The following is a 13,617-nucleotide window of genomic DNA, read 5'->3' as shown; positions in this document are numbered from 1 at the left end:
TGTATTCTAATGAATTTGCAGCACAACATTGTAATATTAAAGCACAATAGCAAGTGAAAGACTTGGAGAACCATTTATTTTTTCCCTATTTCCTTCGCTTAAAGCTGCATTGAGAGCCTTTAATAGCAGTATCAACAGAGGCCGATTTACCCACTGATGTTGAATGAATCAAATTTATCAAGCTCGAGATAAGCAGTATGCGTGGAAATTCAAGCAACAGGAAACTGAACAGCTGTCCTACAGTATTATTTCTGGAATTTGTTAAGTTGGTTGGGGCTTGTGATAAAGTTTTAATGTGATATGTGTGGAAAAACAATGCTAACCTAGCACCTAAATTAAAACAAATATTCATATTATATTCATATTATAAGACTGATTTATGTACATGTATTTACAAGACTACAAAAACATTATATCGGGGGACTGGTATGCAGGTTATCACTGCATATCTTGACAAGAAGATAGACTGTATTAAAGTTAACAATACTGTATTTAAAATAAACTGATTTTGAGTTTAAGAAAGCTAGAAGCCATAGATTTATTTTTCAAGCAACAATATTGGGTGTTGTCCATATGTTGTGCAAGGCAAAGTATAGTTGTCTGAATTTTGGGTATTTTGTTATCTGTTTTGCATTCTTTGCATACAGCTATTTAAAAGCCTGTAAATTAAAGCAGTATCCATCCTTAGTTTGTTGCCTTGATATTACTTTCTGTTGTACTTGCTATTTATTTGATGTATATTTTTACATAATAAGCAATAAACATGTGAGTACAACATCTTTAATGGCAAAATCACAGTTGATTTTTGCAAAAAGCACCTAATTTCTAACATAAGAGTATAACACATTTAAAAATACCTCATGTAAGCGTTCATCAGTTAGCTTAATGTAAAAGTACATGGCCAGAATGTAATGGAAAGAGAAGTGACAGGAGGTGGGTGTGAAAATAGAAAAGCACTGAAGAGAGACTCTTGGATTGCAAAGAGCCCCTGGCTTAATAACCATCCTATTCTAAGTTGTCAATTATAATTAATAAAGTGCTGAAAAATACATGGAGCTGGCAATGTGTTCTCATTCTCTTTAATACTCACCTGAAAAGTAGAAAGGGCATTCTTTTTAAGTATATGGCTGTTTACATATCTTGATTTGCTGCTTTTTGAGAATTTACTTTGCAGCCTACCTACTTGCAAGAAAAATCCAATCAAAAAAGCCATTTACATACTTTATAATCTAGAACAGATGTTGAATTAACTGCTAACTCTAAAGGAAGACATAATTGGAATATTTTATACGTTTGGCCTGATCTGAGTTTTTAAAATATTTTTTGTTTTTCTTATACTGCTGATATTTTCTTAATATAGGTCGCTAATTTCCATCTTTGTGTGTATTCATTTTAAAAGGCAGCATTTTCTGTTTGTCTGGAGTTTTCAGATTTACTCATACTGAGAAAAATCACCTGTACATGATAGCTGATGAAAACCACGGCATGCATCACCTGTGTAATATTCCCCCTCTTGTTTTTTTTTTGTCTCTCCAGGGGTTCTGTGGAACTTATCGTCTTGCGATGCAGTAAAAATGACAATCATACGGGATGCCTTAAGCACACTAACAAACACTGTGATAGTCCCACATTCTGGCTGGAACAGTTCGTCCTTTGATGATGATCGCAAACTGAAATTTCACTCTTCCCTTGTACTTCGAAACACCACAGGTTGTCTGAGGTAAATTCAAATCCCGGTCAAAGCTTTCCAACATAACGAAAATCTTTACTTAAGTGACATCTAGTGGATAGACTGAAAACTGTGGCTTAAGACTTTTTCTACCAAGTGGCATGTTCTCACACAGGAACAAGTAAAGGACAATTCCACACTCAGAAATAGAAAGAAGAAACACAATATGTCAGCTATAGAGCTTTCTTAAAGTGTGACACCTGAAGTATTCAAAGTGTTCTTTTGCAACTGACCTAGCTCCCCCCTTGAATATTCTCACATATTAAGAATTTTAATCAGACATGATAAAAAAAAATGACTGCATTTTATTATTTCTACTTCTTTTTCGGCTTTGTGCACTTAAAAGCAAAGATAAGGTTGTTTTTAAGAAATTGTTTCAACAGAAACTGAAGGTCATTAGTCTGAAATGTGGGGGGCTGACTTCTTAGTGAGGTGAAGTAAGTTTTATTATGTAAGAACATCTATAGCTTGCCTTATTATTTTTTGTAATTCATATTCCACTGGCTCAGTCACTCATGACACGAGACAGGCAGTTTTTCCAATGCGGTGTGGCAGTGCCTGGTACGCAGTGTCCGGAGAGCTGGAGGGTTTCCAGGATGTGACTGCTGTGCTTTATGGCGTTCATGGTGCAGTCCTGCAGTTGCCTCTCCCCAGGTCTCAATGCCCATAGACTCTTGCTCGTACTGCCCCACACCTTTATGTTATCAACAACACACCCCTCCATGTTCACACTGCGCGTGTTCTCTCGGAAGGTTCTTTAGCTGTTTCTGTTCACCGTGTTCTGCGAGCTTTGGTTTGTGAAAGGCTTGGGCTTTTGTGAAGAGAATAGATGTTTCAATTTCAGCGGGCATGTTTTTTCCCTCGCTGCTTGAATTGACTTTTTTTTTTTTTGGTCAGTGATGTGGCAGGCTTCTGGGAAGCAATTAGGAACATCACAAACCTTGTAACTCTTTCCATGCAATTGTAGTTTAACTCATTTTCATCCCTAATTATTAGTGAATTAGTGAAATCTGTGTACTGGAGCTCAGGATTAAGAGGGTTTCTTTTCTATTTTTCTTGGTCAGCCCAGTTACTGATACTGAATGCCCTTTGATTTCAACAGAAAATATTTTTATTATTTCAACCTACTTCGAGGTGACTTAAAAATCTTATGAGGATCAAATTAGTTTTGTAGTATATAGGATTCTGGCTTCCTAATTAGTCCAAGGTAGTTTGATCTGGCTAGAACAAGTTCTTCCTTGAACTTTCTTTCCTTTCTCTGAGTGGGTGTATTAAATTATCAGGAGCTAACTTCAACAGAACCAGCAGTGGCTTTTACATATTATAGTCCATGCTGCTTTTCTTCTCAAACAAGCAAATACGACTTTGCAAATTAAACTGTTGGTTGCTGCTTTGGAGATTTGCAGCTACACACACGATTAGTCTCATTTCCCCCACCAAAGCTTTCCTAATTATGTCGTTCAGTCTCTGTGGGGTTTTTAATAAATAATTGATGCCATCGCACAATCAAGCCCTCTGAAAAAAAAAAGGAAGAAACTGTCTCCTGGGTAGCACGTCTTATTTGGAAACAGGCTGCTAGGACAAGATTGCTGCTGCTGGGTGCCTGTGTGTTCTGCATCATTTAACGAGACGTCTTTCTGGCCATGTAGGAATCTCAGCTCGGCCGGGGATGAGGCGCGGAAACAGATGCGGACGTGCGAGGGGCTGGTGGATTCTCTGCTGTATGTCATCAAGGCCTGTGTCAGCACGTCCGACTTTGACAGCAAGGTCTGCAGCTTTCATCCAGATTGAGCTTCATGGGCATCTCTGCACCACACGTCTCTAGTGTCTTTCTGCAGTACTTGAAAATAAAGCTGCCTCAGTACACTGCTCTATACGTTATTGTCTTTAAAGTTAACAAATGCATCATGGTTGTATATTAAATAAACTGTTCTTCCTCTGTCCCAGTGCGAAGGAAAACTCGCATTTCTGATAGAGCATTTGTTCTAGTCAGCTTGTCTGTTGTACATTAGGGAACTGGCGCCTTTTTTTCCCAGATAGGTCTTAGGATTCCTGCACATACAGTATATACACTAATGTGCATAAGCACTTGAGAATTCTCCTCATTTTGCATTTTCCTCAGTGTTGCTATACTTACTTTCTAGGAAATCCATTCTCGTTTAATATGCACGGAGTGTTATTTTTTTAAATCATTTTTTTTTTGTTAAGCCGTCTAGAGTGTGAACGCCAGTATAAAGACATCACACGGCTCCTAATTAAACCATTTGTTTTAATCCTGACATTTATTAAAAGCTTAAAAACATTAATTAGTTATCGCAGTGTGCTCTCTCTGCTAGTTGAGTGTTTTTCAAGTATGTTTTTTTAAAGTTGTAAAATATTTAAATACATGGTGTTTTTTTTTAATTAATAAGGTTTTCTTTTGCTTTTAAGATTGTGGAGAACTGTATTTGCACATTAAGGAATCTGTCGTACCGTCTGGAGCTGGAGATGCCTCAGACTCGTCTGCTGGGAACCAATGAGCTCGATGGTTTGCTGGGGAACGAATCTCCCAGCAAAGATGTAGATTCTAGTTGCTGGGGAAAGAAAAAGAAGAAGAAAAAGAAATTGGCACAAGATGACCAGGTTAGTCTCCCTGTATTGCCTTTAAATAATAAAGGATATCAAAGACAAAATGGAGTTCTGAGAAATGTTGGACAGTTCCAAAGCTCTTAAACTATACAAGTGTTTATATTTCCATGTATACATATTTCAATATCTCTTCTCAGTGGGATGGAGTTGGCCCAATTCCTGGATTCTCTAAGCCTCCCAAAGGTGTTGAAATGTTGTGGCATCCGACTGTAGTGAAACCTTATCTAACCCTCCTTGCGGAAAGTTCCAACCCAGCTACGTTAGAAGGATCAGCAGGGTCTCTTCAGAATCTTTCAGCAGGCAACTGGAAGGTAGTTTGTCTCAGTTTCATTTCAATATCAAGACCAACTGTGCTTGGTTGACCGTTTTGTTTTTTGTCAGGTTAAGTTTAATGCCAGTTCTGTCGTGCTGTACAGCAACACGATTGCCAGATGCCTAGTTTATAGTCAAGACTTTGCAGTTATGACATAGAACTTCCATTTATTGCATTATGCACAAAACACACTGGTACATCATACTTATATCATACATATCGTCTGCTGTACTGTGTATGTCCTGAGAAATCACCACGAATAAGAATTCCAGTGTGCAGGTACATAAGGCAATAAACTCCTCTACTCTGCTCTATTTTGTTAAGAAATGTGAAACTGTGGCTGCTTTTCCTTTGCAGGTTACTTCTTTACTGTAGTTGACTCTTCTAACACTCAGCCATTGCCTGTAGCTCGGCAGTTAGACTCATTGCGCCTCCAGTTTTGGCTGATGTGTGTCTTTCAGGGCAGCTAACCTGTTTGTCAGTTGAGGTTTTGATTGTTTAGAAACCCAAACTCCATAAGCAGGATTTAACTGTGTGATGTTATTGTCTTACTCATAGCAGGTGGCCAGATAAAAATGTGATGGTATGTGTTTGTTAAAGCATGAAAATAGCCATCTTGCTTTACTTCCCTTTCGGATTAGTTTGCAGCCTATATCCGGGCAGCTGTCCGAAAGGAGAAGGGTCTCCCCATCCTTGTGGAGCTGCTGAGGATGGATAATGACCGGGTGGTGTGTTCTGTAGCAACGGCCTTAAGAAACATGGCCCTGGACGTGCGAAACAAGGAACTCATAGGTATGGAGTTTTATACTGTACCTATACTCTGCTCTCTAAAGGATGTATTTTTAACCTTTGAAGACTTTAAATCTCTTACTTTGGGCAGTTGAGGAGAAAATCGGATATTGACAGTATGCATGAAATCAGAAAATCTCTCTGATGGCACTGGTGAGGAATTTTTACAATCACAAAATTAGACTAGATCATTTTTGTATTTTTTGTGTGTGAATTAATTTTTGTTTATTTGTACCACTGTTAGAGATACTAATTACTACAGTCTGACTTCTTTAGGGTAGTCCTCTAGAATAAGAAATCTGTAGAGGTCCTAATAATGGTTCCTTACTTATCATAGCATATCATAACACTTCAGTAAATATAGCATGTTTACACCCACCCATAAACACAAACAGAAGTCTGTCTTTCTCTTTAGAGCTCTCAATATACATGTAATGGCATGATGGCCAAAAAAGTATGTAAAACTGGACCCTATGCAGTAGCAGGTTTAATATCAAACACGGGGTTTGAGAGAGAGTCAGGTGCACTGAGCCAAATCGTAGAGACCAGAATCGTAGTCAAAGGGAAGCACAGGTCAGGAAGCCAGAGATTCAAGAGTTGAACAGCAATCAAGTAGACACAAGGACATTAACTAGGAGCTTCACTGGGATACCCAATACTGAGCACTGTGGTGGTGATAAAGCGCCCTCAGTATTCTGAGAACCAGGAGGTGTGATGGTGATCGAGGGGTGTGATTGGATAATTAGCTTCTATGCCGGGGTTTGCAGGAATTGGAAGGGGCTTGTTTCTGATTACGGAGGGCCATGACAATACATATTGCAAGTCACAGATCTACAGTATAAAGCTAATAACGGCTTTACTCCCCAAACTCAACAGCTCATAAGCTTGAACAGTCGCTCATGAGTTTGTTTTCTCTTTCTCAAAATACATTTCTTTTTCAGCTATTTAAAACACCTGTAGCAGCCAAAGCTCCACTAATAATTAAAGCCATTACAAAATTGTGTCTCTCAGGCCCAGGGAAAGTGCTTTCCACAGAGACTTGGTCTTAGCACCTTAATAAAAGCTTAGGCACAGATTGCATTGCAAACTTGTGTGCCTTATAAAATGAGATGGGTATTTTGTGATTCCCGTGGCATCCTGCTAATTGTAGTTCTGATCCCTGTTGTCCTCCTGGGAAAGGTTGCAAAGGTTACCTGTGTTTCCCAGTTTTTCCCCATCTCCCATCATTGTTTCTCAATTACATATTCTGAAGTCAATAAAATATATGTCCCTAAGGCCTTGTGCCCCGTCCTACCTAAAACAGAATGAGTTGGGAGGGTTACTGTGTGAAATCTCCTCACCTTGCTTTCTGATTTCTACAGGCAAGTATGCCATGAGAGACCTGGTCAACCGTCTTCCAGGCGGCAATACGACATTACTGTCTGATGACACTGTGGCAGCTATCTGCTGCACCCTGCATGAGGTCACCAGTAAAAACATGGAGAATGCTAAGGCGTTGGCAGATACTGGGGGCATCGAAAAGCTGGTGAATATCACTAAAGGAAGAGGAGAAAGGTGTGTGTCACTCTCTGGACCGCTGAATTTCGGTTTGATGTATTGTTGAAATGTTCATCTCTAATGAATGAAGTCCAATATTGTTTTGTAATCATCTTATAATTTTGAACTCTTGTACATTAAGCAACAGCCAACATGGCCTAAAAAAGTCTAGTTTGTATTTAGTTAATGTATGCTATAGCACAACCCACAGGTTTAGTTGATGGGAGTTTTTTTTGTTTAAATGTCACAGAAGAAAGCTTCTGACAAAAGCACAAAAAGCTTTGTATTTTTGACAAAAAACGAACTGAAAAAAACATTTGAACATTGGGGGGAAAAAAAACAAATCAAAGCCTCTTTTTATTTCTTCTAAGGTATTCGATGAAAGTTGTGAAGGCTGCAGCTCAGGTGTTGAACACACTGTGGCAGTACAGAGACCTGCGCAGCATCTATAAAAAGGTAACATCTGGGGGCATCTGTACCAGCACAGTCCAGCTTGGTTCCTTGTGGGATGTGAGCCATTCTTTACCAATTTGTTTGTTTTTCTGGATTCCAGGATGGCTGGAACCAGACCCACTTCATTACTCCGGTGTCCACTTTAGAGCGAGACAGGTACAAGTCACATCCTACTTTACCAACCAGCAACCTGCAGATGTCGCCAGTCATCCAGTCAGGTGAGGGACAAAACCAGATATCCCTACAAAGCGGAGCCTCCGGGCTACGGAGCGGGGCTGACCTGGGGAACGCAGCGTCTGTACGACAGGCCAAGGAATCCACTCACTAGGTCTCTCTGAGGGCAGGCTAAAAGGCTGGGCCGACTGGCAGGAAAGGCCATGAGTTGGGCAGGCAGACAGGAGGCAGAGCAGGGAATGAGCGGCGCAGCCGGGCAGCACAGAACAGGGAAGCTGCGCAGTCATGCAGATCAGGTTGGTTGCTATGGACGCCATCCACAGTCGGGTAGCGATAAGAAGACAAGGAGGGGGGGATCCAGCAGGCCCGAAGGTTCCGTCTCTAAATCGGGATCGAGGAGTCAGACAGATTCAGGTGGGGTACAGGACGAAATACAGGATGTTTAACTCGTAGTGTGATTCATTCGAGGGGAACTTGCAAAAATGAGTATGATTCGATGACCGAGCTTGCTGTGGACAGGGCAGGCCTTAAGTAACCAGTGATGTTGAGGCAATTAACCATTAAGTGGGGACAGGTGGCAATAACAGCCAACCCGATTGTGTTCTCACGGCACCAGCAGGTGTTTGAGTTCATGTGCGAAAGCAACAAGTTACCGTGGAGACCGGTGGGCTGCGAGCTCTGGCTTGCCTGGATGTAACATTGTGAAGAGTTTTGTTTTAGTTCCTACTGGAAAAAACAAGATGGTTCTGACAAGATGCAGAATTTTACAGTATAGGGTCACTCTTTAATCTTACCTTTTGTCCCATTTGTTGTTTATTTTGCAGCCGGTAGTGCAACATCATCGCCTGCTTTGTTAGGAATAAAAGAGCAACGTTCTGATTATCAGAGGACACAGCCATCTATGCAATTTTACAACTACCAAGGAGACAACAATGTACATAAAAGTCAGTACACAGGTAAAGAAAAGTGATACTGTACAATGCAGGACCTTTTTTTTAATGTTCTCTTGAATGGCAAATTTTTAACTCCAAACTGTCGAACAATGAAAAATAAGAAGCTTGGTCTTTCAATTTAAAGATCTGCTAATTGTGCCAGAGAAACATACACAATGCACATTTTTCAAACAATGATAAAATGTACAGTTCATATTTCAGATTTTGCGCAGATCATACATTTGTATTAATGTTACCTGTTTAGCACCATGTCATGTCAGGTTTCATAAATCTTCCCTGGATATCACCACTACTGTAAAACTTTGACCGTTCTCCTAATCATCAAAAGAACTTCACATTCCTTTTTTGCTTTAAAGTGCCGTTTGTTTTTATATCCGTCTGTTGCCCTGTACTGCATTAAGAGCAGATGGGCACAACTACAAAGCTCGTTGTGTTTATGCCTCTGAGGTAGAGAAGGCGTTGTTTGGTAGACACATTATTGCCAGATGGACTTTGTTCATAGCACTGCTTAAGACAGACATGTCTGAGATGCTAGTGTAAACATTGCAGTTTGTGAAGGGCGAACTGGTGTATTTTCCTTGCAACTGCTCTGTCTCCGTTCTAAATGTACAACTACGATTGAAAACCTCAGAGATTATTGCAATCATTTTTTTTAAGATTATCTACAAAATATTCTAATTCCAAAGTAGCCTGTACCACTTTTTTAAAAACACTACTAAAATAAACTGAAAACATACAGATTGATTGCTCCAGTGAGCTCTAATTCTACTCATAGAACTGCTCTAATCTGCTGCAGTCCCAGATTATCTTTATCTACTTTAAATTTAAAATAAAGGCTGTGCAGACTGCAAGAAAATAGCACCTGAATTCTTCCTTTGCATAACAAGTTGTTTTTTTTTTAAATGTATAGACTACAGAGTTGTAATGTCAGCCTTTCCACTTTGTTTGCACATCAATAGAGTTTAACAACGTATGTATAATGTAATTTAATTGAAGAAACTTGATTTTTTTCTTCTCCACAGGGTCTGGGAAGCCATCTCCATTTTATATAGGTTCATATTCTTCGCCACCGAGGGAGGAATCAAGGAGAACACAGGTGAGAATCTTCCCATAAGAGAAAGGAAAACAAAATTAAAAAGTCTTGGAATAAAATCAAGAGAAAATGTTATATCATCTGTGAACACAGCTGGGATTTGTTTTTCTCTCCTCTACACTAATAAGAAAAGACTTTAAGATATTTGTGCTTTGAAAAATGGTGGACTGCAGGCGTCTACCTTTATATTTTCTAAAGTAACTGCTTCAGCAGGCACAAAGTCTAATATTTCTGACACCTGCCAATACTTATGGATTTGTCAATGTAGGTTCATTCGGGAAAGCAGTGTTTATCTGGCATCATTTAGTACAGACAGATTTTTGGTCAATGTGTTTAGTCCAGTTTTTCACATTAAGGAAAAACTAAAGAACATTATTTTTATGTTATAAATTTACCATATTTCAAACAAATGAGGCCAGCTGTGCCCTTTTTCTTTTTTCCATTAGCTCAGCATTATTCTGTGATGAGTTTCATTGAAACGGGTCTGGGTTAGGCTGTGATACCAGAGCACAGTCATTAATCAGCCTTCCTCACGTGCAATGCGGTCGTGAGATGAGCTACAAATTGGGGCATCAGAAACTGGGGAGAAAAACAGAACAGCGTCACACATGAATACGTCAAAAACAAAATTTTAATTCTTGGCTTCAACATTCTGTAAATAAATCTTGAAAGAATAACACCTATCTGGGACAGTCCTTTTGTCATTTGGCTTTCTACTGGTGTTCACATGGCCTCTGTACTGTTGTTTAACACCACTATTTACTGTTTTTGAGTATAATATATATAATTATATATAACATATGATATAGGAGTTATTACAGATTTACATTTATTTTCATTGAATAAACATACCCAAATTCTGAAATGAATATAATAATGAATAATGTAGCAGATTCTTACAATTTATAATTGTAACAATAGTAACGGTGCTGCAGTGGTTAGCATTGCTGCCTCACAGCACTGGAGCCCTGAATTCAGTTCCAGATCTGGGGTGCTATTTGTGTGGAATTTCTATGTTCTCATGGGTTTCCTCCCACAGTCCAGAGACATACTGATAACTTAATTGGGTTCTGGGAAACTTGGCCCTGTTATGAGTGTCTGTGTGTGGGTGCACCCTGTGATGGATTGGCATCCAGTCCAAGGTGTATTCCGCCTTCCACATTTTGCTTGCTGGGATAGGCTCTGGCTCTCTCACGGCTCTCCCTGAATTGGATAAAACGGTTAGAAAATGGAGAAAATACAGGTGGTTAGAAAAGACATGATAAAAGAAGCTTTTTTTATAATAAATGTTACAAGATAAATTTATTAAACTTTATTTGTGCTGCCTACCTTTCCTTTTGTATGTGCAACATCAGACCAGCTTTCTGAAAGTCCAGTTTACCTTCCATTTTGAACATGAAAATCGAAGTCTAATGTGAATATCTAATGTGGTCTTACGTTTTACTCCTTCAATTTTACCTCCAGCATCAACAGCTGTATTATAGCCAAGAGGACCCCAGCAGGAGAAACTATGACACCTACAAAGTTTACCTGCAATCTCCACACAGCTACGAAGACCCCTACTTTGATGAACAACTTCACTATCCCTCTGCTACAGAGTATACTTCCCAACCGCACGGACTCAAAACAACGACAAACTACGTGGACTTTTATTCCACTACACGGCGGCCTTCTTACAGAGCGGAACAGTACCCTGGATCACCAGACTCTTGGGTATAGAGGGATTTTTTTTTTAAAAAAGAGGCTAATTTGATGAATTGTTTTCTTTGTTCGTTTTTTAAGTGAGCTGAATGTGTCTGATGGGAAAGAGAATGTGAACCAAAGAAAGGGATCAAGGAGGTGTTAAAATGAAAGAACCATGAATTTGATTTGACAGGGGCGTAAGGAGATGGTGTCAGAGTCTGCTTTGCTCTGTCCAGATGTCAGAACTTTTTATTTGTAGCTCTTGTAGATCGGTGAAGGTGTGGGTCACACGATGAAAGGCTTGCGGTAGAGAAACAGCTGAGGAAAGTGTACGTAGGCCAGAATTAATCAAGATTTCATATCTATGAAGAGAATTTAACGATGTACAGAGGAATCAAATTGTATTCCTTTTTTGTTTTATTGCTGTACTTAAAACTGAGATTGTGTATGCCATCGAGTCTTGTACATTTTCTTCATTTCTTGTAAATACAAAACAGAAAATAAGCCAACTTGTTCTAAGATCAGCAGCTCTGGTAAAGACTTGTGCCATGTGAAAATTATATATATTTAAAAAAAGAAAATCTGGCATCATTACACAAGCATTCAAATGCTAATAATCTACTTTTTTGTTTTTAAATGGATTGTGTAATTGAAAACATAGATATATTATCTTTATTTTTCCATTTCCTGTCCTGTTTCTTTCATGGGATAGTTCACTGCCATTTTCTATGCACATGAAACAGAAATAAATGTGAACGTTTTGTCCATGGAAACTAGTTACTTCTTGTTTTCTCTTCTGAATCTTCTTTCCAGATTGTAAAAGTTATTGGGGTTTAGGGAAAAACAAAATCTCAAATTATGTTTCATATCTAAAGTCTTCAGAATATTTCATGAAACAAGATTTCAACATCAATAAGCTAGAAACCCCTAGAAGAGCACAACTGACTAAATTTCCTCAATTTAAACCCTCCTTTTATTTTCTTTTTATTACATTTCCATACCTCTATCCATGTAAATAGTATTAGGATAGCATGAGGGCTCCGTTGTACCCAAGGAGACAGGATCACTCAAGAAGAGGGTAATAACCACAGACTGGAAAATTGCTAATGCAATGTTTGCCTATAGGAAGGCTGACTTTTCTTACATGTAATGTTATGGAAACAATTATTGGGATTGAATTAAAGGATCACCTATATAGAAATAGCATCATAGGGGATAGTGGGTGTCATGCCCAGGCAAGCAGGAGCTCACAGTCCTTGGTTGCCTGTGATGGAGTAACATTCGCATGAGTAAACACATTCATATTGGGCGTCTCGGAACACGCACAGGCCCTTAATCCATTCGTCCCTCATTTTTCCAATAATCCCATCCATCCTCCAATCAATCCCCTGATTAACCTCCCTTTATGACTCCTCAACAGCAGCTGGAACTGTGACATCTGAGCTACTCCGGTGTAGTGCGAGTCCAGCATCATCCTGCGATACGCATCAGCCAGAAACCAGAAAGCCAAAACCCGAAACTCCAGACCTGGAACCCGACATCCTCCAGGAGCACTGAAGCCAGTCCAGCACTGCTCCAGCAGAGAAAATTAACACACTCCATACAACCTGATCCCGTCCACCATTTTGCCACTATATCTCCAGCGAACTCCGATCCAGCATCGTCCACCAGCCACCGAAAAATCGCCAAGCCCTGCAGCTGGACAACCTTGGCTGTTGGTTCGAACTAGCCACAGTGTAACATGAACTAAGAAAAGGCAGGACTTGCCAAACCACCTTGCTGAGTTCTTTGAACAAGCAACAGCAGTATCGGATACACATAGAGCATTTAATGTGGTGTATTTAAGGTTTCAGAAAGTTCCTACTTTCCATTAATTTCACATTAATTCTTAAATTGCAGTCACAGGCATTCAGGGACACCTAAGTGTTTGGACAGAGAACTGGTTACTTAATAGAAAACAGTACACATAAAAAGAATACTCAGATCAGGATGATGTAATTAGTGGAGTACCACAAGGACCTATACAAGGACCACTGATGTTCCCAGTTTACATCCGTGATCTAGATTCTGCTACATTACTTACATCTTCTGCTTAATGTAATAAAGGCAAACAAAATGTTAGGATGTATAGCTAACATATAATTTAAATCAAGGGATCTTGTGTTAAAATTGTATAATGCACTAGTAGGGCCTAATTTAGATAGTATATAGTATTGTGGTTTCTTTATAGAAAAGATATTGCTGCTCTGGATTCTGTCACATTGTG

The 13,617-nt window shown here is 39.3% G+C and overlaps 1 protein-coding gene across 12 annotated transcripts in view; it reads left to right on the top strand.

The window, feature by feature from the left end:
• pkp4 (plakophilin 4) overlaps positions 1–12,845 on the top strand; it is an 87,618-nt gene extending 74,773 nt beyond the window's left edge. For 10 of the 12 annotated variants that reach the window (XM_088930112.1, XM_088930111.1, XM_088930119.1 and 7 more), the window contains 12 exons: positions 1,537–1,720; positions 3,379–3,496; positions 4,160–4,351; positions 4,495–4,668; positions 5,312–5,462; positions 6,821–7,013; positions 7,367–7,451; positions 7,549–7,666; positions 8,447–8,578; positions 9,598–9,671; positions 11,133–11,381; positions 12,772–12,845. In XM_088930112.1, the coding sequence (XP_088786238.1) occupies positions 1,537–1,720; positions 3,379–3,496; positions 4,160–4,351; positions 4,495–4,668; positions 5,312–5,462; positions 6,821–7,013; positions 7,367–7,451; positions 7,549–7,666; positions 8,447–8,578; positions 9,598–9,671; positions 11,133–11,381; positions 12,772–12,786 (1,685 nt within the window). In that variant the 3' untranslated portion in view covers positions 12,787–12,845. Of the gene's footprint in view, positions 1–1,536; positions 1,721–3,378; positions 3,497–4,159; positions 4,352–4,494; positions 4,669–5,311; positions 5,463–6,820; positions 7,014–7,366; positions 7,452–7,548; positions 7,667–8,446; positions 8,579–9,597; positions 9,672–11,132; positions 12,125–12,771 lie in introns of those variants that run through there. The other 2 variants (XM_088930117.1, XM_088930110.1) reach the window with 1 other exon arrangement.
• Positions 12,846–13,617: the final 772 nt, after the last annotated feature.

The sequence above is a fragment of the Atractosteus spatula genome, chromosome 13 (genome assembly GCF_055471065.1).
Source record: "Atractosteus spatula isolate fAtrSpa1 chromosome 13, fAtrSpa1.hap1, whole genome shotgun sequence".
NCBI lineage: Eukaryota > Metazoa > Chordata > Actinopteri > Semionotiformes > Lepisosteidae > Atractosteus > Atractosteus spatula.
The sequence above is the reverse complement of the archived record's forward strand: the minus strand, read 5'-3'. Positions and strand labels throughout refer to the sequence as shown.